The sequence below is a fragment of the Mobula birostris genome, chromosome 2, assembly GCF_030028105.1.
Source record: "Mobula birostris isolate sMobBir1 chromosome 2, sMobBir1.hap1, whole genome shotgun sequence".
Lineage (NCBI taxonomy): Eukaryota > Metazoa > Chordata > Chondrichthyes > Myliobatiformes > Myliobatidae > Mobula > Mobula birostris.
This window is the reverse complement of record NC_092371.1, coordinates 166,706,428-166,731,990: the sequence shown is the minus strand read 5'-3', so window position 1 is coordinate 166,731,990 and position 25,563 is coordinate 166,706,428. Positions and strand designations below refer to the sequence as shown.

Sequence of the window (25,563 nt, the reverse complement as noted above, 5' to 3'; positions counted from 1 at the left end):
GTTTCCCCCCAGATAGAAAACGATTATTGTTCCATAGTGGAGATGATTTGCACCATGCACTTTTAAATTTTAGGAATTTTTCTGCTGCTCTAAACACTTGTAGCATATGGGTTAAAACTGGACCATAATACAAATCACATTTTTTGGTAGACATACCTATAAGGAGAAAGTCCTTCAACCTTATTGGTGCTGTTAGCTCTTGTTCTATATTTTTCCATAAAAACAATGCCTCCATTGAGAATGCTCACCTGAGCTTGCTGAACCCCTCCCCATTACCCCCACCCCACAGGCTCCCCAGGCCACTTGGTGTTTGTTCCCCAGACACGACATTGCCATTAACACAGCTTGGAGGCTTGGGATTGCCCGCAGTAAGTGAAAAGTAATGCAAAGCTTGATTGTTTTGCCTCATACCAGCTCTAGGCTGTGAAATGATTTGAGCACCACACACAAAATACTGAAGAAACCCAGCAACTCAGTCAGCATCTATGGGAAGGATAAACAGCTGCCATTTTGGGCCGAGACGCTTCGTGAGGACGGAAAGCCAGAATAGGAAGGTGTGTGGGCAATGAGTACAAGCTGGCAGGTGATAGGTGAGACCAGATGAGAGTGAAGGTGGGTGGGGGGGGCAATGAAGTGAGAAGCTGGGAGGGCATAAGTGGAGGAGGCTGAAGAAGAAGGAATCTGGTAGGAGAGGAGAGTGGACCAGGTGTGACAGGGAAGGAAGGGCCCCAGAGGGAGGTGATGGGCAAGTGGGGAGAAGAGAAAGGGTAAGAGGGAAGACAGATGGGAAATGAAAGGAGAAGAGGAGGTGGGAGAAAATATTGGATGTTGTGCCGTCAGGCTACTCAGATGGATTATGAGGTGTTGTCCTTACAACCTCATTGATTTGATAATGAATTGATCTATTAGAACAGCGTGCAGGAACTGCCTGTGCGGACAGCGTGCAGGGACTGCCTTTTCACTGTATCTTGGTACATGTAACAATACTACACCAATACTTAACCCAACCTCTGATAAGACCTCATTGATTCTGTTCCGCTATTCAATCATGGCTGATTCTTGTTTTGAAAACCAGTCTCCCGTCTTTTCTTCTTAGCCCCCCGGTGGATGGCTGACCCACTCACAAAGAAATCATTACAGATTTTCATCAAGCTCTCCTCTGTAATGCACACCGTTTCAAGGATGGTTCATTGGTCAGCAGGTCGTACTGCTGGGCTACCGATGCTGTCTGCGTGGAGTTTGCGAGTTCTCTGTGACGTTTTTCCCGGATTTTCATCCATGTTCTAAGGACATGCAGGTTGATAGGTTAACTGCCCCAGTGTATAGGTGGGTGGCTGGGGAATCCAAGGGACCCAATGGGGACGTAAATGAATTAAGTTTCAGGGAACATAGAACAGTACAACATGGTACAGATCCTTCTGCACCTTCTACTCCACGATCAATCTCACCCTTCCCTGCCACATAGCCCTCCATCCTTCTTTCATCTACGTGCCTATCCAAAAGTCTCTTAACTGTCCCTAATGGGCTGAATGGCTTCTCTTACTCATAAAATTACATTAGATTCAACTTTATTGTCATTGGGCCGAGTACAGATACAAAGTCAATGAAATGCAGTTAGCATCTAACCAGAAATGCAAAGAATAGTGTTATTTACAAAATAACTGCGAATAAAAAAAGTGCTACAGCACACAAATATAAAAGTACTGAGACAGTACAATATGGATGCAATACTGCTTAGCGCTGTGATGAGAGGTTCAGCAGTGTCACAGCCTCAGGGAAGAAGCTCTTCCTGTGCCTGCTGGTGCGGGAGCGGAGGCTCCTGCAGTGCCTACCGGATGGGAAGAGAGTAAGAAGTCCATGGTTAGGGTGAGATGCTCCTCGATAATGCTTTTCGCCCTGCCCAGGCAACAAAAATATAACAAATGAAAGCATTTTGTCTGGATGCAAAACGGCTTGGTATGGTAAAGCACATGAGGGATAGTTGGTTAACTTAACAATCTGTGGATTTTGGGATGTGGAACAAGCACCGGAAGAAACTTGTGTGGCCACAGGGAGAGCGTGCAAACTGCACACAGAGAGCACCTGAAGACAGGAAGGCAAGGGAGCAGCTGGAGTTACTATGGAACCGCCCCAGACGTCAGGACTCTGGTCTCGGGTTCCTCTCACATTCCAAACTTTGCAGGTTCAGGTAAATTGTGGGCATGCAATATTGCACCAGGTACACGGCCACAGTACATCCTCAGCCTGTGCTGGTCATTCATGCAAACGACACATTTCACTGTCAGTCTACTTGGGACAAATAAAACCAAGTTAATCAAATACAATCTAATTCATTAACAGAACGCAGAATACAGTGCAGCATCTACAAAGCGTGGCCTGGTAGACGATAAGGTGTAAGATCATAACAGGGCAGACATGTCAACAGCTTGTCACAACCAGCTGTTATAACAGTGGAATAGACTGAGCTTGGTGGTACGTGCTTTCAGCCTTTGTACTGTATTTGCTCCCAGTGGTGGGAGGGAGGGGAAAGAATGTCTGAGGTGATTGACTTTGATTATGTTGGCTGTTTTACTGAGCCAGCAAGAAGCACAGACAGAAGATGAGACGGAGAGGAGACTGAATTCTGTGTCCACAACTTTCTGCCGATCAATTGTAGGTACTTGTTTATTGTTGTCATATGTACATATACAGTGAAAAGCCTGTCTTGTCTCGTACTGGGGGTTCAAGCAGATCAAACCATTACAGAATGCATTGAGCTAAAACAAAAACAATTCAGAATAAACTGTAAAAGCTACCGAAAACATGTAGGTAAACGATATAATCGAGATCATAACATGATAGACTGTGAGGCAGTTTATCTGTTCAAAAGTCTGATAACAGTGGGATAGAAGCTGCCCTCAAGTCTGGTGATACGTGCTTTCAGAATTTTGTATTTGCTGCCTGATTGGGGGGGGGGGGAGGAGACAATGGCTGGGTGTGTGGGGTCTTTGGTTATGCTGGCTGCCTTACTGAGGCGACAATAACCATAGAGAGAATCGATAGAGGGAGGCTGATTCCTGAGATGTGCTGAGCTGTGTCCAAAACTCTTTACTAGTTAATTATTTTCTATTGTACCATAGTCATTTTTTACATCTTGCACTGTACTGCTGCCACGAAGCAACAAACTTCATGGACAATGTCAGTGACAATAAACCTGACTGATTCTGAACTTGAGTTGCTTGTGCTTGCTCTCTGGTCCCAGCGTGATCCAGTGCAGTGGGAATGGGTTCCTCTCGAAGTCCCATCATGATCCAGTGTGGTGGCAATGGGTTCCTCTCTCGTCCCAATGTGATCCATTGCGGTGGCAATGGGTTCCTGTCTAGTCCCAATGTGATCCATTGCAGTGGGAATGGGTTCCTCTCGAAGTCCCATCATGATCCAGTGCGGTGGCAATGGGTTCCTGTCTGGTCCCAACATGATCCAGTGCGGTGGCAATGGGTTCCTCTCGAAGTCCCATCATGATCCAGTGCAGTGGCAGTAGGTTCCTCTCTAGTCCCAATGTGATCCATTGCGGTGGCAATGGGTTCCTCTCTGGTCCCAATATGATCCATTGCAGTGGCAATGGGTTCCTCTCTGGTCCCAATATGATCCATTGCAGTGGCAATGGGTTCCTCTCTGGTCCCAACGTGACCCAGTGCGGTGGCAATGGGTTCCTGTCTGGTCCCAACATGATCCAGTGCAGTGGTAATGGGTTCCTCTCTGGTCCCAACGTGACCCAGTGCGGTGGCAATGGGTTCCTCTCTGGTCCCAATATGATCCAGTGCAGTGGCAATGGGTTCCTGTCTGGTCCCAATGTGACCCAGTGCGGTGGCAATGGGTTCCTGTCTGGTCCCAACAGCCCACCAGGCTGTCAACCAGCTTTGAAGCTGAACACAGTAACAGGACCTGCTGGTCTTGGCTAAAGGCAAAATGATTTCTAACCTTTCTCTGAGGCTGTTAGTTAAACAAGCCAAGTAATTCTAAAATAAACGAGAGGGTTCTCGTGCCTCTTCTCACTTCAAGGGGTCAGCCAAACACCTCAACTGTTACGTCGGGGTGTGGCGCAGCCATTTTGTACACAATCAGTCAAACTCCCACAGTCAGTAACACGACAGCCACCCCGGTGATGTGTTTGAGTGGTGGATTAAATCATGTTCTGGCACAATGCAGGTTCAGATTCAGATCTGTCACTTCTACATGGAAGCGTACAGTAAGATGCCTCATTTGCATTGATAACCAACACAACGTAAGGATGTGTTGGGGCAGCCCCGAAGCATCTCCGCACATTCCAGTGCCAACATAGCATGCTCACAATGCTCGGCATACAACACAGCAACAACAACAATGGAACAAGACAACAACAGTAAAACAAGCCCCCTTTTCACCCTCCCGCTCACCTGTCCCCTCACACAGACAGACAGGCCTTCACCAACCCCAGGACAGGCTGCCTCCAGGCTCCAGCCTGCAGACATTAGGCCTCTGATTCCTGGACATGCTGACCAGGGGTTTTGATCATCGGGCCTCAGCTTCTGGATTCACTGACTTTGGTCCTCAACTTCTGGGCTTTGACCTTTGGTATTAACCCCAGAGCTTGCTCATCTTGGAGGCGGGGTCACTGGCCCCGTACAGTATCCTGGGACTTGGCGACCTGGGGGGTTACTGTATGTACTATCTCATTCTATGTACAGAATAAGGCTATTTGGCTCATCAAGTCTGTTCCAGCATTCAATCATAGCTGATTTTATTTCAACCCAATTCTCCTGCCTTCTCCCTGTAACCCCCTAACCCCTTACCAATTAACAATCTATTAATCTCTGCTGTAAATGTACACCCAGTCCCCTGTGGCAACCGTTTCCTCAGATTCACCTCCACCTGGCTGAAGAAATTACTCTTCATCTTAGTTTTAAAGGGATATCTCTTTTTTTCTAGGATGTGCCCTTGGATACTGGACTCTCCCACTAGTAGAGACATCCTCTCCAACCAGGTATTTGCAGTATTTGGTCTGAAAAGACTAGATATAGCAAAGATATTTCCCATGGTAGGAGAGTCCAGGACAAGAGGGTATGGCTTCAAGATTGAAGGACGTCCTTTTGGAACTGAGATGCGGAGAAATTACTTTAGTCAGAGGGTGGTAAATCTGTGGAATTTGTTACCACGAATGGCTGTGGAGGCCAAGTCATTGGGTGCATTTAAGGCAGAGATAGATAAATTCTTGATTAGCCAGGGCATCAAAGGGTATGGGGTGAAGGCAGGGGAGTGTGGATGACTGGAAGAATTGGATCAGCCCAGGATTGAATGTCAGAGCAGACTACTTCTGCTCTTATATCTTATGGTTTTATTACACTACCATGCAACAGCTGAAAGGTGCTGATTAACCAGATGAGGTGGCTTTTTCTGTTGCATTCTGACCAAGTTTACTGTTACTGGCAGCAATGAGTGCTTTGTGATTCCTGTTCCTTAACACAAGCTCAGATGCACAGGTGTGGAAACCCATGTTGTCGAATTACGACCGTGTAGCCAGTTAACCTACTAACTGGGAGTAGGCAGTTTAAGTGGTTTGGCAGGGGCTAGATGGGTCAAAGGGCCTGTTTCTATGCTGTCGCTCTTTGGGATGGGGTGATAGAACTGGACCACCCAGAGTAAACCCATGCGGTCACGGGGAGAACCTGCAGGCTTAATGCAGACAATAGCACAATTGAAACTGGGTGTTTGCCGCTGTAAAAGTGTTATGCTAACCACTATAAGACCTTAAGATATAGGATCAGAATTAGACCATTTGGCCCATCATCTGCTCTGCTACTGGACGCTACTGTACTGCCCTATGCACGTATTTACATACATGCATTACGTACTGTACATATGCAGGTTCAATCCCACCCTGTGGCAACCTTTCAATTCAGTGGCATTGTGAAATTAGCTCCCAGGATACAACTGGAAAAAATACTGTACAGTTAAAACGTAGAGTTTGAAGAGATAGGAGAATCTGATTGAAGGACAGTTTGCAATTCACCAGGGAGTGGTGGGCTGAGAAACGTGGCAGGAGCTAACTCACGCTGTCAACAGAAACTAAGAGACTATTCTCAGTGACACGATTACAACAAAGGAAAATGGCACATCCTGTACTGGGAGAGCACAGGTGAATTCTCACGCACAAAGGGCTGTGGTTGGTGACACATCCTCTAATAATAGACAATGAGGAGAAAGAATGTGAAATATGATCATTGGCACTGCTGTCGTGACTCAGGAAATACCTTTCACCCAGGCCGCCTGATGCCACAACTACCTGCTTAACTGCAAGCCCATCAGTGGAAAAGTTTAACACACACAAAGTGCTGGAGGATCAGACAGAGTCTACTGAGGGGAATAAACAGCCAACATTTCAGGCTGAGACCCTTCATCAGGACTGGAAAGATTGGTGTATAGAGGGGATATGTCAGAGCTAAGTTTTATACACAGAAAGTAGTGAACGTGTAGAATATACTGCCGGGGCAGTGGCAGAGACAGATATGTTAGGGAAATTTAAGAGACTCTTAGATAGGCACATGGATGAAAGAAAATGTAGGAGGAGGGATGGCTTAAAGAGTAGCACAACACCATAATCCTGTACTGTCCTGCATTGTTCTTTGTTCATTTCATAGGTAGATCCAGGAGGGAGGTGGAAATTGGTGATAAGGAAAAGGGGATAATAGGGAGACCACTGAGGTCAGCAGAGGGGTCAACCTTCATGTAATCAGTAATAGACAGAATGCAACTGGCTTGATGCTTCAACCCCACCCCATGTCAATCCATTTACTTGCAAACTGCAATCCCCTCAATTTCCCTTCCTCCTCCCCACCCTCCCCACGTTACTTATCCCTAGGTGTAGATTCACTGCTTGACTGTCTTCTTTATGCATATCTCAGGCTGGTGTTGGAGGGAGGCATAGTTCCTGGCTCCCCTCCCCAACACCACGAGAGTTTGCTCGCTGTCTCAGTGTCTTTGCTGTACACAAGGACAAGCAAATAATTCCCTGGAGGCAGCAGCCTGCTGCTGTGGGATAGGATGGGGGACCTTGGGAATCCTGGTGGTTGATTGGGACATCCAGGATGTTGTGGGATGTCTCTGGTAGACCATATGTCGTACAGTAGGGGTAGAATTAGTCTGCTCCACCATTCCATCATAATAGTCTATTATCCTTGTCAACCCCATTCTCCTGTCTTCTCCCCGTAACCTTAGACCTCCTTACTAATCAAGAACCTATCAATCTTAAATACACCCGGTGACTTGGCCTCTACAGCTGCCTGTGGCAGTGAACTTCCCAGATCCACCACTCCTCTGGCTAACGAAATTCCTCCTCATCTCTGTTCTAAAGGGACTCTCTTACTCTGAGGCTGTGCCTTCTGGTCCTAGACTCCCCCACTATTGGAAATGTCCTTTCCACGTCCACCGTATCTAGGCTTTTCAACATTCAGTAAGTTTCAGTGAGATTCCACCTTGATGTGGAAGCGCAGGGATTTCCCCCAGCACTGTGACATTCTCAATGTTAGAATAACTGTAGTTGATACTGGTGTCTCAGTAGTGTTCTCATCTTTCTCTTCCAGGTTATGGACACACGGTTCCGCTCTCGGATGGCGGCAAGGCTTTCTGTATCATCTACTCGGTTATTGGGATCCCTTTCACCCTCCTCTTCCTCACCTCTGTGGTCCAGCGTGTCATGGCACTAGTAACCAGGCGCCCGATCCACTACATTCACACCCGCTGGGGCTACTCCAAGCAAAGTGTCGCCCTCGCTCACGCCTTCCTGTTGGGGCTGGTCCTCTTCCTGTGCTTCTTCCTCATCCCGGCCGCCATCTTCACCCAACTGGAGCAGGACTGGAGCTTCCTGGAATCCATCTACTTCTGCTTCATCTCGCTCAGCACCATCGGCCTGGGCGACTATGTGCCGGGAGAGGTTGGGCACCAGCGACTGCGTGAGCTGTACAAGCTGGGAATAACCGGTCAGTATGGGCAGAATGTGGGAGCGGAAATGATGTGGTGCAAGGAAGTGGAAGGCCATGGTTCAAGGCCCATGCTAGGACCCTGAGTACATGATGGAGAGTCAGACACAGTGACACAGTGTGCTGGCTTCTGCACGGTATTTAGAACATAGCACTTCGAGCTTAGTAAAACTTACAACCATATAGCACAGTACAGGCACTTTGCACACGATGTTGTCCTGACCAACTCACTCCAAAACCAGTCTAACCCTTTCCCCCTACATAGCCCTCTTTCATCCACATGCCTATCTAGGAGTCTCTTAAATGGAACCACTAATATACGGCTGCTTTTGGATTACAAGACTACTTTTGGTTTATTTTGAGTTGCACAAAAATCATCAAAAATGTTGTACAATCCTCGATAGTGGGACAAACAAGTGCATAGTCAGGAAAGCTCACGTGAAAATTAACTAACAAATGTGTAAGCTCACTTTCACACTGACAGGGAAGAGTTTTAAGTGCTCAACTCTAAACTTCCATTGTAACACTTCCGTACTTTGTCTTCACCAATGAGTTGGGCGAGCCGAGTAAAACTTTAAAAACAAACATAATGATTAAATTGAGTGATTGGCATTTTGAGATTGATAATGTCTCTCCTGAACACAAGCTGCCTAACAAATACAGATGACAGTTTAGAGCCATCCCTGATTTTTGCCACAATTTCATCCAATTACCCCCAGTTAAAGTTACCTCATAACTTCTGTTTTCTTCCAATCTCTTGGCATTGACAGCCTTCTGTTTGCACAGTGTTAGTCTGGGGAGTAATGGTAAATGTTTAACACATTGGTATTATTGATGGCGAACCAGTGATGGTCATTGACTGACATTGTTAAATATTAGAACACAGTCTGATTGGAGGTTCCATTTTTCAGATGAAACATTAAATACAGACACGTTTTCTCCTCTTGAATGGTCATAAAAGTTTCTTCAACTTTTGGCCATTGCATTTTTCCCAACCATGCCTAAAAGAGATTTGAACTGGTCATTTGTTTTTTTGTGGGGTCTTGTAGCTGCAGAAAGTTCCATCATAGGCACTCACCTCCCCAGCATCAAGGACGCCTTCAAAAGGTGGTGCCGCAGAAAAGGCAGCATTTGTCATTGGATCCCCATCACCCAGAACATGCACTCTTCTCATTACTGCCACCAAGGATGAGGTACAGGAGCCTGAAGACACATACTGAACATTTAGGTACAGCTTCTTCCCCTTCGCCATCAGATGGACAATGAACACTTCCTCACTATATTTTTTCAATACTTTTTAATTAATTAAAAATATATAAGTTAATTAAATAAGCAGCAGTATACATATATATTTGTAGCGAAGTGGTTAGCACAATGCTTTACAGTACCAGTGACCCGGGTTCATTACCCACTACTGTCTGTAAAGAGTTTATACGTTCTTCCTGTGACTGTGTGTGTTTTCCACCAGGTACTCTGGTTTCCTCCCATATTCTAAAGCCCCATCAACCTGTACCTGGACCATAGATCTTCCCATCCATGTACTTATCCAAGCTTCTCTTAAATGTTTCAACTGAACCAGCAGCCAGCACCTATGCTGGCAGATTGTTCTACACTCGCACCAACTTCTGAGTGAATAAGTTCCCTCCTCAGGGTTAAACTTTGAACTCAGCTTCCCCTTAAATGTTTCACCTTTCATCCTTAATCTATGACATATAGTTATAGTCTCACCCAACCTTAATGGGGAAAAAGCCTGCTTGCACTTACCCTATATATACCTCTCATAATTTTGTATAAGATTCAATAGTTCCATTTAATATCAAAGAACTGTATGCAATACACATCCTAAAATTCTTGTTCTTCACTAACATCCACAAAAACGGAAGCGTGCCCCAAAGAATGAGTGACAGTTAAAAATGCTAGAACCCCAAAAGCCCCTCCTACTGCCCCCTCCCACGCCCCACCCCCATTCTCCTAGGCTCCAGGGAATAAAGTACTAATCTATTCAAACTTTTCCTATAACTCAGGACCTGTCAATATCCTTGTAAATTTTCTTTGATTCTTTCAATCTTATTGATATATTTTCTGTAGGTAGGAGACCAGAACTGCACACAATACTCTAAGTTAGACCTCATCAGCATCTTGTACAATTTCAACATAACATCCCAACTCTTGTTTCAGTGCTTTGATTTATGAAGGTCAATGTGCCAAAAGCTATTTTTGCGACTTTACCTGCTATACCTGTGACACCACTTTCAAGGAATTATGGATCCTGTATTTCCAGATCCCTCTGTTCTACCACACTCCTCAGTGCCCTACCACTCGCTCACCGTATAATTCTACCCTGGTTTGTCCTCCCAAAGGTCATCACCTCACACTTGCTTGCATTAAATTCAATCTGCTCGTCCAGGTTCCTCTGCAAGTTTTGATCATATTCCTCGCTGTCCACTATGCCCGCAATTTGTACTACCTTCCTTTTTCTGTTAATTAACATTGAATCAGTCCAAATGAATTTTCATTTCAGTTCCATGCAATTCTGATAAAATGTTAACTATTTCATTCCTCATTGATTGATGTTGCCTGAACCCCACTGATATCTCCAGCATTCTCTGTGTTTAGTTTAGTTCTCTATTTTTACATCTTGATCTAAAGAGATTGGACAAAAATATTGAAGCAAAATGAACGGTTAGCTTAGGACTAAGCAGAAAGGAGTGGGGGAGTCTAAGACCTGAAGGCACAGCCTCAGAATGGAGGAAGTCCATTTAGAACAGAGATGAGGAGGAATTTCTTTAGCCAGGTTGTGATGAGTCTGTAGAATTCATTGTCTTGTCATTGAATATATTTAAAACTAACATTGATAGGTTCTTGATGAGCTAGGGTGTCAAAGGTTATGGGGAGAAGGCAGTAGAGTAAGGTTGAGAGGATAATAATATTCAGCCATGATGAAATGGTGAAGCAGACTTGATGGGACAAATGGCCTAATTCTGCTCCATGGTCTTATGGAAAATATTGTTATTTCCCAACCGAATGAAAAATATGAAAGTTATAATATTTATAATTTAGCGGGAACTCGCACGTCAAGTGGCAATTTGGGAACAAACTTGAATCACTGATGGATGCTCGACAACTGTGGGAGGGCGCTTGAATGCTATCACCTCCTGCAAAGTGAAACCAAGTGACGTAGGTGACAGGGCTTCACCCCCAGATGACCTCAATGCCTTCTATCCTCACCTTGACCTTCACAAACTCCCACAGCCCTTGACTACCCTGTAATTTCCGTCTCTGAGGCCAATGTGAGAGCATCCTTTAGGAAGGTGAACCCATGGAAAGTACCTGACTCAGATGGGGCACCTGGCCAGGTACTGTGGACGTGTGCTGATCAACTGGCTGCAGTGTTCACCGATATCTTTAACCTCTCATTTCAGCAGTATGAGGTCTAGACTGACACCTACGTCATTTATTATTATATTGTAATTTGTCCTCTACTGTGCCTATTGTCTTGTTTATTACTTATTGTACTGCACCTGCACTGTTTTGTGCACTTTATGTAGTCCTATGTAAGTTTGTAGTCTAGTGTAGTTTTTGTGTTGTCTTACATAGTCTAGTGTAGCCTTGCGCTGTCTCACGTAGTCTAGTGTCGTGTTGTGTTGTTTCATGTAGCACCCGGGTCCTGGAGGAACGTTGTTTTGTTTTTACTGTGTACTGTACCTGCAGCTTATGGTCGAAATGACAATAAAAAGCGACGACTTGACTTGAAAGCAGGCTTCAATTATACCGGTGCCTGAGAAGAACTGGTAACCTGCCTCAGTGACTGTCATCCAGTAGCACTTACATCCACTGTGATGAAGTGCTTGGAGAGGCCAGTAGTGAAACGTATCAACTCCTGCCTGAGAAGTGACTTACTCCAATTTGCCTACCGTCACAACAGGTCCGCAGCAGATGCCATCGTATTGGCTCTTCACTCAACCTTGGAACATCCGGACAGCAAAGGTGCATAGATCAGAATGCTCTTTTTGGACTACTGCTTGGCATTCAATGCCATCAACCGCTCAAAACTAATAAATAAGCTTCAAGACATTGACCTCCGTACCACCTTGTACAATTGGATCCTTGATTTCCTCACTTGGAGATCCCGGTCAGTGGGGATTAGCAACAACATCTCCTCCACAATCTCCATCAGCACAGGTGCACCACAACATTGTGTGCTTAGCCCCCTGATCTGCTCGCTTTATACCTATAACTGTGAGAATAAGCACAGCTCCAATGCCATATTTAAGCTTGCTGACAACGTCACTGATGTTGGCCCAATCAAGGATGGTAACGAATCAGCATATAGGAGGGAGAGCAGTTCCACAACAACCTCTCATTCAATGTCAGCAAGACCAAGGGGCTGATTATTGACTTAAGGAGAGGGAAACCGGAAGTCCATGACCAGTCGTCATCAGGGGATCAGAGGTGGAGAGGGTCAGTAATATCAAATTCCTCGGTGTTATTTCAGAGGACCTGTCCTGGACCCAGCACGTAAGTGGAGTAATGAGAAAGCATAACAGCGCCTCTACTTCCTTAGAAGTTTGCGAAGATTCAGCATGACATCTAAAACTTTGACAAACTCCTATAGATGAGTGGTGGAGAGTATACTGACTGGTTGTATTATGGCCTATTATGGAAACACCAATGCCCTTGAATGACATATCTTACAAAAAGTAGTGGATTTGGCCCAGTCCCTCCCCACCATTGAGCACCTCCACATGGAACATTGTCGCAGGAAAGCAGCTTCCATCATCAAGGGCCCCCAGCACCAGCTCATGCTCTCTTCTGCTGCCATCAGGAAGAAGGTACTCACACCACCAGGTTCAGGAACGGTTATTACCCCTCAACTATCAGGCATTTGAACCAGTTAGGATAACTTCACTCAACTTCATTCACCCCATCACTGAACTCTTCCCACAACCCATGGACTCAATTTGAAAGACCTAAGGCTCCTGTACCTCCTTCCCGGTGGTAACAGCGAGAAGAGAGCATGGGCTGGGTGGTGGGGGTCCTTGATGATGGATGTTGCTTTCTTGTGGCAGCACTCCTTGTAGATGTGCCTCATCTTCTTGTGGTCATATGCTTAATATTAAGACAACATTGTGGATAATATTTTTATACAATATTTTCGAGCTGCCAAAGATATATACTGTAAATTCTGGAATACATGTCCTAAGCTAAGTTGCAATCAGAATTGCAGTGATCTCGGGGAATGAAGGATACTGTATCCAGGTATTTTTGTATCTGGTTATCTAGATGGTATTAGCAGCATTTAAAAGCCATCCAGATAAGAGGGCTGAAGCAGTGGAAGAGCCAGAACATTTGGAGTATTGTGTTTAGTTCTGGTCACCTTATTATAGGAAGAATGTGGAAGCTTTAGAGGAGATTTTTCAGGATGCTGACTGGATTAGAGAACATGTCGTCTGAGGATATGTTGACTGAGCTGGGCTTTTCTCTTTGGAGCGAAGGAAGATGAGCGGTGACTTGATAGAGGTGTACAAGATGATATGAAGAATAGATGGAGACCTTTTCCCAGGATGGAAATGGCCAATAACAGGGGGTATATTTTTAAGGTGATTGGAGGAAGGTATGGGAGGATGTCAGAGGTAGATTTTTTACACAGAAAGCGGTGGATGTGTAGAATGCATTGCCAGAGGTGGTGGTAGAGGCAGATCCATTAGGGACATTTAAGAAACTCTTAGATAGGCGCATAAAATGATAGAAAAATGGAGGGTTACATGGCAGGGAAGGGTTAGATTGATCTTGAAGTATGTTAAAAGGTTGGTACGATGTTGTGGGCCAAAGGGGCTGTTCTGTGCTGTACTGTTCCCTACACTGTGGGAAGATTAAAAGCTGAAGTTAGCGTAGGGTTGCTGTAACTTGGTGGTCAGCACGGACTCGGTGGGCCGAAGGGTCTGTCCAGTGCTTTATCTTCTTCTGCCTCAGCCAAAGAGTGTTGAAAGTGATTAAACACAGCAGGGGGAAAGGAGTAGAAGAATACGTTGCCATGGTGAGGTGACATGGGAGAGATGAGGAGGCTTGTGCAGAACACTAGCACTGGTGTTGGCCAGTCAGTCGGAGTGTCCTGACTCCCAGCTGCAAGTTCCGTAGAAGACCCCAAGCCTGATGGGAGGACCAGACTGCCCAGTGACCTGAAGGTCATTAAGGTTGAACTTAAGCAGCTTGCTTTCCATCACACCTGATCTGAACCGCATGTCGCTTCTACGGGCTGGGGGAGACCGTGTACCACAGGTACATGGAGTGTGCGAGGCTGCAGCCCCTTTTCACATATCTGCCATAGCTGCTTCTCGCCTTCTGGTTACACTTTAGCCCCACCCTATTTACATACGGTCATCCAGTAAGGAGGGGGACATTGAGGGATGAGGATGTCCTTGTCAACTTGCTCCTGGGGCTGGGGAAAACAGCTACCTGTGGATCCTGGAAATGGGTGGAGGAGGGATCTGCCCGGGCAGACTGCCTGGCAATGTTTTGAGAGTATGTCTGTGCCCGGGTAAGTATTGAGAGGGAACAGGCGCTGTCCACGGCGATCACAGAGATGCTCCGGGACTGTTGGGCTCTGCGGGGGATTGGTGCCATCATTGACAGAGATGGAAACATTTTTAGTTTAATATTGTTTGTCTAGTAGTTGTGTAGTAATTGTGTCAGTCACTGGTTTGTATACATTGCAGCACTGAATTTGTAATGAAGATATTTTGTAAACAAAACTCTGAAACCCCGTGAGACTCTGAGGGAACAAGCAGTAACACATCACAATCCCTCTCCATACCACTGCCACAAGAGGGCAGGAGGCCAGCTCAATACTGGGAGCAAAGGCTCCTGAACCAGCGTGGAGAACTTCAATCACCACTCTGAACGGCTTCTACTACCTACACACTCAATTTCAAGACCTATTTACAACTCATGGTCTCAGTATCACTAGTTTATTTGCACTTCTGCTGTTTGTTGGTCTTTAGGTATAGACTTTTATAAATTCTATTTTTCTTGTAAATTCCTGCAGGAAAATGACTCTCAAGGTAACATATACGTACTTTGTTAAAAAATTTGACCAAGTATGTAAACTTGTGGTTAGAGGTCACAGATACAAGATAAGAGGGAAGAGGCCTGAGAGGTAACTTCTTTATACAGAGTGTAATGTCGTGAGTACCTGGAGTGAGCTGCCGGATGACGTGGTTGGGGTGTGTACAGTTACAACATTTAAGAGGCGTTTGGATAGATACATGAAGAGCAGGGCCAAATATGGGCATCTGGGTCTATTAGGGATGCTGTGGTCAGCATTGACCAGTTGGGCCGAAGGGCCCAGTTTCTGTGCTGTATGATTCTCTGTGATTTTAAGCTGGGGAGGGACAGTAGTGAAGCATCTAGTGTAATGATTTACAGCCCTAGCTGTCGGAGTTCAATTCGCACTGCTGTCTGTAAGAACTTTTCATGCCCTCCCCGTGACCATGAGGATTTCCTCTGGGTGCTCTGGTTTCCTCCCACATTCCAAAAATAGTGACGCACATGTTAGGGTTAGTAAGTTGTTGGCATGCTATGTTGGCGACACATGGGGGTCTGCCCCCAGCACATACTCAGACTGTGTTGGTTGCTGATGCAAATGTCACATTTCACTGTATGCTACATGTGATGAATAAAGCTAATCTTTCTTTATCTAAAATGAATAATTCGGTGCCTTTTGCATCTAATTGTACCTAAAATAAATAACGTGTCCTCTCTTTCTCTCTAGTCTACCTCATGATTGGTCTCACTGCAGTGCTTGTTGTCCTGGAGACCTTCTGTGAACTTCACAAGCTCAAAGAGCTCAAGAGGATCTTCTACCTGAAGAAAGACAAGGCGGAGGATGAGATTAAGATTCTGGACCAGGATCAGCTCTCGTTCCCTTCAGTCATGGACTCCGTGCCCATCAACAGAGAGCGGCAGAAACTCAGCGAGTCTTTTGTCCCCGGCCCAGCGCCCTACCAGTTTACAGAGGACTCCGCCAATCGGTGACCGTCTCCCCAGCTGGGCGCCACCTCCCCTCCCACCCCCGAAGGCAGGATTGGCCAATCCTTACCTCGTGTCGTGGGGCAAATCTGCATGTAATTAGCATAGGTTCTCAAGCAATCCGCTAGCCCTAAATTAAAAATCATATCATTATACAGAAATTAGAATATGACAAAAAATGTGTAACTAGCAAGGAGAAAGAACTGTACATTCAGGTTATCGAGGACACCGTGTTCAGACATAATTCAGATTCAGATTTATTTATAACATGTACATCGAAACATCGAGTGAAATGTGTTGTTTACATTAACAACCAACACACCTGAGGGTGTGCTGGGGGGAGTTCACAAACATCACTACACATCGCAGCAGCAACATAGCATGCCCGCCATGTTCAGCGGAACAACACCAACAACAGAACAACAAAGCAAGCCCCTTTCCCACCGTCCCACCCGTCCCACCCTTCCACTTTCTCACCCCAGGACGGGCCACCACTCCTTAAACAGGTCTCGCAGACCACTGGACACACCGGCCCAGGGCTTCGGCCATCTTGACGCGAAGATTTATCTGAAGTGACCCTCCCCTCTCTCGTAAAATATTTAGAAAGAGCCCATTACAGCATCTCCCCCGGACTTCTGATCCAGTATAAGGTCAGATAAAAACCAGCCTCTGAGGAGGCTCTCCCTCAGCTAAAGAGGGGCAGTGTTGACTGGTTTGTGCAAATAATCATGCTGAGAGTATTAGTTGATATTTTTAGGGGTGGTGGGATGCTCTGTGTTAGTGGTCTCCACACCACTCCGAGACCAGAGTAGCATGGGCCTGATTGTACAGGCCTCGCATCCCCCAAAAAGCAGGAGAAAGCCCCTGAGCCCACCTGACCTGTTCCACCTACTGCTGAATCAAGGCTTACCTGTGTTCTGGTCTGTAATGGTGACCTGTCCTGATCCTACAACTAAGCCTAGATTCACTTGTCTTTAGGTGAGAAGCTCTCCTTGGGCTAGGCACTTTTCCCTTGTGCAACACGCACGCAAAATGCTGAAGGAACTCAGCAGGTCAGGCAGCATCTGCGGAGGAGAATAAACAGTCGATGTTTCAGGCCAAGACCCTTCATTGGGACTCGAAAGGAAGGGGGCAAAAGCCAGAGTGAGAAGTTGGCATGAAGGGAAAGAATACAAGCTGTCTGGGGGAAGGTGGGGGATGAAGCAAGAAGCTGGGAGGTGATGGGTGGAAGAGGCACTGGACTGGAAAAGGAGGAATCTAATGGAGGACAGTGGACAAGGGAAGGAGGGGTACACTTAAAATGTGGAGGAGCTCAGCAGGTCGGGCAGCACCTATGGAGGAGAATAAACAGTTGGTGCTTTGAGCCGAGATCTTTCATCTCCATAATGCTGCCTGATAAGTGTACAATTATCAGCACTGGACCATAAGACATAGGAGCAGAATTAGGTCGTTCGGTCATCCCTCTCAAAACTCATTCTCCCACCTTCTCCTTTTAACCTCTGACATTGTAGTAATCAATAATCTATCAATCTCCACTTTAAATATACCCAATGACTTGGTCTCTGCAGCTGTCTGTGACAATAATTTCCATAGATTCATCACCCTCTGGCTAAAGAAATTCCTCCTTATCTCTGTTCTAAAGGCACATATTTATTTTCTGAGGCTCTGCTCTCTGGTTGTAAACTCCCCCAGTACAGGAAACATCCTCTCCACTCTGTCCAGGCCTTTCAATATTCAGTAGGTTTTAATGAGATCACAACCCCCCATTCTTCTAAACTCCAGCAAGTACAGGCCCAGAGCCGTCAGGCACACTTCATACATGAACCCCTTCACTCTCGGGAACCACACATCCTTGGGCTGTGGGAAGAAACTGGAGCACCTGGAGGAAACCATGTGGTCATGGGTTGGACATACAAGCTCCTTACAGACAGAGGCAAGAATCATGCCCTAATGGGTGATCGCTGGTGCTGTGAAGTGTTGCACTGACTGCACTCTGTCTGGCTGGACCACATCTGGAGTGTTGTTCTCACTTCTACTAGCTCCATTATAGGAAGGATCTGGAGGCACTGGGCAGGTTCAGCAGGGTGCTGCCTGCATCAAAGAGCAGGTTCTCTAAGGACAGACTGGAGTGGAGGAGACTGAGGGAAGATCTGATCGAGGTTTATAAGGTTATGAGAGGCACAGATAGAGCAGACAGTCAGAATCCTTTTCCCAGGGTCTAATACCAAGAGGCATGCGTTTAAGGGGAGAAGGGCTAAGTTTAGAGAAGTACCTAACAAAATGTTTTTACACAGTTGTGGGTGCCTGGATTCTGCTGTCAGGGGTGGTGCTGGAGGCAAATCTAATCTAGGTATTTAGAGGCTTTTAGGCACATGAATGTGCAGATAGTTGTATAGGCTGAAAGGATTAGTTTGGTCAGCACAAGATCGTCAGCTGAAGGGCCTGATGCTGTGTTGTACTGTTCTAACAGAAATTGTCAATGCAACTGGGAATCAAGGATCCAGGGTTGTGCTGGGATTTAGCCTTTGAATGGGAATTTAGCACTTTAAGATATAGAAACAGACCATTCAGCCCATCATCCCTGCTGTAAATCAAACTCTCGTTTTTTTGCATTAGTTCTATGCTAACCTATTTGATTTCCTCCATATGTACCACTACTGCCCCCAGATTTCCACCAGTCACCACACATTAGGGAAAATTAACTTGCATGTTACGGAAGATTAACCCCCTCCACATTTTTGGGATGCTGGAGGAAGCCCAAACAGTCACAGGGAGAACACACAAACTGCACACAGATGACACCCGAGGCCAGGATCAAACCAGGTCTCTGGAGCAGTGAGACAGAGGCTCTACCTGCTGTAACTCGGTAATTTGGGGAATATTTTCAGGGGAGAGATGTAGGAGTGGGACAGTAGCGTTGCGGCTACCTTAGAGCCAGTACAGTGCCAGTGACCTGGGTTCAATTCCCGCTGTTGTCTGTAAGGAGTTTGTGCATCCTGCCCATGACCACGTGGGTTTCCAGATGACATACAGATTAATGGTGAATTGGTCACATGGGTTAATTGGGCAGTGCGGGCTCGGTGGGCTGTAAGGGCCTGTTACTGTACTGTATCTCTAAATCAAAAATAAATCTAATCGCTAAGGACTGACTGAGCTTCTCTGCCGACATAATAGTTTGATTTTATCTGTTCTGATGTGAAGGAATAATGTTTGTCTCCTTAATTTAAAAGTTTCAAAGTACATTTATTATCAAAGAATGTGTAAGTTGTACAATCCTGAGATTTGTTTGCTTACAGACAGCCGCAAAGCAAGAGACCTGAAAGAACCCAATTTAAAAAAAATGTCTGACACCCGGTGCGCAGAGAAAGAGGGAAAAAAACTAGAAATCACGCAAAACAAACTGAAATACCTCTGTCTGTGGATTCGTGAATCAATCTCCTCGGTTGGTAGTTTGTCTACCTCAGGCGAAGATGTTTAGATTTAAAATCACACTCAGACAATACAGAGCAAGTTGTTCATTCCCGATCAAGCAGTTCTTAATGCTGAGCTGTGCGAGGCAAAACTCGATTCCTGTGGATGTTTTTTTACAAAATACCTTTATTACAAATTCAGTGCTACAATATATACAAACCAGTGACTAACACAACTACTAGACAAATGACATTAAACTGAAATGTTTCCATCTCTGTCAATGTTGGCACTAATCTACCACAGAGCCCAACAGTCCCGGAACACCTCTGTGATCGCTGTGGACAGCGCAAGTTTCCTCTCAATGGTTACCCGGGCACAGACAACACTCCCTAAACATTGTCGGGCAGGTCCCTGCGCCACCCGTTTCCAGGACCCACAGATAGCTGTTTTCCCCAGCCCCAGGAGCAAGTTGACAAGGACAACCTTATCCCTCCATGGCCCCCTCTGTAGTGGATGATCGTATGGGGCAAAAATGTAACCAGGAGGTGAGGAGGAGCCCTCGCAGTTATGTGAAAAGGGGCTGCAGCCTCACACACTCCATGTACATGTGATACATGCATGGGTTTGTTGCCACATAGTGGGGTTCTGTAGCCCTGGCACTGCTAATAGCAAACAGGGCCCTATTGCTAAACATTCAAACCTACCTGATAAAGGTGACGAGCCCCTCTTAACGTGCAGATTCAGAATAATTTATTTAACATGTCTACAAGTTTCAGCAAACAGCAAAACAAGCCCTTTCCCTCACTCACACACATACCGTAGACAGTTCTCCTTCTCCAGGACAGGCCACTTCCAGTGTGCTCACTAACATCGGGCCTCTGACTTACCCAGTTGTTTGATGTAATCAGTTCGCAGTGTGCTGTAGCTAGGGAGCACCTCCATTAACGCCTTGGGTCTGATCGAACCTCACCAATTGTTCCCAGAGCCTCTGGGTCCCATGGATATAATTTGGCACTTGTCTGGCAAGTCCTGCCATGTCATTCCAGTATCTGTGGACTGGTCAGAGTGAGGGAAGAAAGGAGGTGAAACACCCTCTTCACCAAGAGCATGACTGACCCAGCCTTGACCTCAGCACCATTCTCCCACTCTGTCCCCGTGATCTTTGACTTGGGGCCGAGGGGTTAAACGTCAGAATTTGGATCTTGAAGGAAAAGTTTCTTTGGTTAGAGGGGTATAAATACATGGCAATGAAAGCAAGTGTGGGGACAGTGAGATCCAGGTGAGTCTCTCGGGCGGGGGGTGGGGGCATTCGTGCTGAGCTACAGGAAATGTGGGGAACAGTATGAGGAATAATATTCTGGTCAGCCAAGGTGTCCCACTCACAGGAGGGAGTGTAACACATTTGTCACTTTTATACTGACAGACTACCAATTTGTACTGACCGAACCCCGTTATTGTAGCTCCATACGTCCAGTTGTGAAACAAAGCTGCTTGTACTGATTCAGATCGGCTGTTGCTTCTACTCTTTGCATATTAAATGTCAGCAAAGCTCTCTGGAACATATATATATATATATATATTCAATTCCCAGATGAGGAATTGGGATTTTAACAGCTTTCCAACAAGTGTGTATTATTGTACAGACACACTCGGTACAGGAGGTGGCTAATGCTAAGTGTGTGCTCGTGGTCTTCTGCTGCTTCAACGTTTCACGTATTCTGTGCTCAGAGATGCTCTTCTGCACACCACTGTTGTAACACAAGATTACTATCACCCTCCTGTCAGCTTGAACCAGTTTGCCCATTCTCTCACCTCTCTCAATAACAAGGCATTTTTACCCACAGAACTGCCACTCACTGGATTTTTTTTTGGTTTTCACACCATTCTCTGTAAACAATATGGACTGTTGTGTATGAAATTATCAGGACATCAGCAGTTTCTGAGATATTCAAAATACCCAACTACAATCATTTCATGATCAAATTCAGTTAGATCACATCGCTTCCCCATTCTGATGTTCTAAACAACAACTGAGTCTCTTGACCATATCAACATACTTTTATGCATTGAGTTGCTGCCACATGATAGGCTGATTAGATAAAAATTGCTGGTGTATGCAGCAGGCCAGGCAGTATCTATACGAAGAGGTACAGTCGATGTTTCGGGCAGAGACCCTTCATCAGTCTCTGCCCGAAACGTCGACTGTACCACTTCCTATAGATGCTGCCTGGCCTGCTACGTTCACCAGCAATTTTTATGTGTGTTGCTTGAAATTTCAGCATCTGTAGATTTCCTTGTGTTTGGCTGATTAGATGTTTGCATTAATAAGCACATGTAAAGGTGTTTCTAATAAAGCAGCCAGGGAGCGCAGATACTGAAAAAGAGGGTGTGTGTGTGTGTGTGTGTGTGTGAGTCAGTGTACTGCTGTAAAAAGCTAGTGAATGAAAGTAACATAGGCAGATAATTAGTAAAAGACAAATAAAACACTCACTGACCATCAATTATCCCAATGTGTGTATCCAATTATCCTATAGTGCTACAGATACGTCATTAAGGACCTGCCCTCTTCTCATTACTACCATCAGAGGAGGCACCGGAGCCTCACGACACACATTCAACGTCTGTGGAAAAGCTGCTTTCCCTCAACCATCGGATTTCTAAGTGGACAATGAACCAACCTATAAACTTCACTATTTTTGCTCTCTGTTATGCACTACTTGTTTAATTTTTTTAATATATATTTAATAAGACCATAAGATATAGGAGCAGAATTAGACCATTTGGCCCATCAAGTCTACTCCATTATTTCATCATGGCTGAACCATTCTCTTTCTCAGCCCCATACTCCTCCCTTTTCCCTGTATCCCTTCATGCCCTGACTAATCAAGAATCTATTAACCTCTGCCTTAAATATACATAAAGACTTGGTCTCCACAGCCACCTGTGGCAATAAATTCCACAGATTCACCACTCTCTGGCTAAAGAAATTCCTTCTTATCTCCATTTTAAAAGGATGCCCCTCTATTCTGAGGCTGTCCCCTCTGGTCCTAGATCTCCCATCACAGGAAACATCCTCTCCGCTTCCACTCTATCAAGGCCTTTCAACATTCAATAGATTTCAATTTGTTATTGTAATTTACAGTTTAAAAATGTATTGCATTGTAAAACAACAAATTCCACAACAGATGTCAGAGATAATAAACTGGACTCTGAATCTGACTTTGATCCCACTCCCAGTGTGGGTACAGAGTGGTCCTGTAGTGTTGCAGACCCGTCCCCACTCCCAGTGTGGGTATAGAATGGTCCTGTAGTGTTACAGACCCGTCCCCACTCCCAGAGTGGGTATAGAATGTTCCTGTAGTGTTACAGACCCATCCCCACTCCCAGATTCAGTACAGAATGGTCCTGTAGTGTTACAGACCCGTCCCCACTCCCAGATTCAGTACAGAATGGTCCTGTAGTGTTACAGACCCGTCCCCACTCCCATTGTGGGTACAGAATGGTCCTGTAGTGTTACAGACCCGTCCCCACTCCCATTGTGGGTACAGAATGGTACTGTAGTGTTACAGACCAGTCCACACTCCCAGTGTGGGTATAGAATGTTCCTGTAATGTTACAGACCCATCCCCACTCCCAGTGTAGCTATAGAATGTTCCTGTAGTGCTACAGAGCCGTCCCCACTCCCTAGTGTGGGTACAGAATGGTCCTGTACTGTTACAGGACCGTCCCCACTCCCAGTGTGGGTATAGAATGTGTTACAGACCCGTCCCCACTCCCATTGTGGGTATAGAATGTGTTACAGACCCGTCCCCATTCCCAATGTGGATATAGAATGGTCCAGTAGTGTTACAGACACATCCTCACTCCCTGCTAGCTACACAACGTCCATATTCCTCCATCTTCCTCATATTCATGTGCATATCTAAATGTCTCTTTAAAGCCTCTAATATACTTGCCTCTCCCATCATACCAGGCATCCACCACTCTCTGAATAAAAATCTTACTCCTCACATTCCCTACCTCCTCTCATCTTCAATGCATGTCCTCTAGTATTAGACATTTTTACCCTGTCTGCTCTATCTATGCCTCTCATAATCTTATAAACCTCTGTCAGATCTCCACTCAGCCTTTTCCAGAGTAAACAACCCATGTTTGTCCAGCCTCTCATGATAGCCTCAACATCCTTCCTATAGTGGGGTGCCCAGAACTGTACACAATACTCTAGATATGGCCTCACCAGACTTGCAGCATATCCTCTTGGCATTTGAAGTTAATGCCTCAACTAACAAGAGCGAGCATTCCATAAGATGCCTTAACCACCCTACCGACCTGTGTAGTTACTTCTGTGGAGCTATGAACTTGGACCCCAAGATCTCTCTGCTAAGAACACTGTTAAGTGTCTTGCTCTTAACAGTGTACTGTCTCCTTGCATTTGCCCTACACAGCTGTATCACGTCACATTTATTTGGGTTAAACTCCATCTCCCATTTCTCTGCCCATATCTGCAATTGATCTATATCGTGCTATATTCTTTGCCAGTCTTCTACACTATCCACAACTCCAACAACATTATCATCCGCAAATTTACTAACCCATCCATCTACATTTTCATCCATGTCATTTATATACATCACAAACAGCAGAGGTCTCAGCACAGATTCCTGCAGAACTCCACTAGTTACAGACATCCAGCAAGAGTAAGTCTCTTCAACCACTACCCTCTGTCTTCTAAGCATAAATCAGTTCTGATTCCAAACAGCCAATTTGCTGCGAATCCCATTCATCCTAATCTTCTGGATTAGCCTCTCTTGAGGGACTTTGTGAAATGGCTCCCTAAAATTCATACAACATCCATGGCTCTACCTTCATTAATCTCTCTCATCACCTTGTCAAAAAACTCAGTCAAATTAATATGGCATGACTGCCTCTCCCTAATTAGGCCATGGGTTTCCAAATGCTTATATATCCTATCCTTAAGAATTGTCTCCAGCTATTTTCCTACAGCTGACGTGAGACTCACGGGTCTATAGTTCCCAAGATTTTCCCTCGTTCCCTTCTTAAGTAGAAGTACAACATTTGCCACTCGCCAGTCCTCCAGGACCTCCCCTATGCTTAGAGAGAATATTGAATAAATATCAGAAAGAGTTCATAAAAATTGCATTGGCAGTAGCCAAAAAGGTTATTGCAGTTACTTGGAAATCGGATTCGTATTTAAGTATGGATTGTTGGAATAATGAAATCTTTAGCTGTATTCCACTTGAAAAAATTACTTATAATTTAAGGAATAAATACGATACATTTTTGAGTATTTGGCGCCCTTATTTACAAAAGATAGGATTGTATATATAGGTGCTCCGATGATAAAGATGTTGGTCCTCTGGGGAAAGAAACAAATACCTATATTAAATTTATTTTGAATCCCATGGAGCATGTGGAGACCTGGCAGTCTTTCTTTCTTTCTTTTTTCTGTTTTTTTTTCTTTTGTTTTTAGGTTGGGATATGTTACGGGGGGAAGGGGTAAGGGGAGGGGGAGGGTAGATATCATTCTATGTAATTAAATTTGAAAATTGAATTTAAAAAAGAGAGGACACGGAGATACTGGTCAAGGCCCCAGCACTTTTGTCTCTTGCCTCCCTCAATAACCTGGGTTAATCCCATTCAGACCCTGGGGATTTATCCACCTTAATACTCATTAGGAGGCCCAGCACTTCCTTGTCCTTGACATCTAAATGCCCTAAAGTATTTATACATTCAGCACTGATCTCTTGGCCCTCCATATCCTTTCCCTTGGTAATTATTGAAGCAAAGTACTCATGAAGTACCTCACTCACATTCTCCACATCCAAGCAAAGGTTCCTCTCTTTATTTTTGAATGGTCCTACCTTCTCCCTAGTTATCCTTTTTCTCTTGATGTTTGTATAGAATGCCTTGTGATTTACCTTACTCTTACCTGCCAAGGACTTTGCATGGTCCCTCCTGGCTTTCCTAATCCCCTTCTTTAGTTCTTTACTGGCTTCTTTATACTCCTCAAGTGCTTTGTTCGATCCTAACTTCTGAAGGTTCACATACTTTTCCTTTTTCTTCTTGACTAAATTTGGACACCCAAAATTCTCTTGTCTTTCCATCCCTG

At 45.2% G+C, this 25,563-nt stretch overlaps 1 protein-coding gene across 1 annotated transcript in view; it reads left to right on the top strand.

The window, feature by feature from the left end:
* Positions 1–19,206, top strand: part of LOC140193885 (potassium channel subfamily K member 1-like) — a 31,621-nt gene extending 12,415 nt beyond the window's left edge. The window contains exons 2-3 of the mRNA XM_072251021.1: positions 7,599–7,994; positions 15,766–19,206. Coding sequence (XP_072107122.1) covers positions 7,599–7,994; positions 15,766–16,028 — 659 coding nt within the window. The 3' untranslated portion in view covers positions 16,029–19,206. The remainder of the gene's footprint in view (positions 1–7,598; positions 7,995–15,765) is intronic.
* The last annotated feature ends 6,357 nt before the right edge of the window (positions 19,207–25,563 follow it).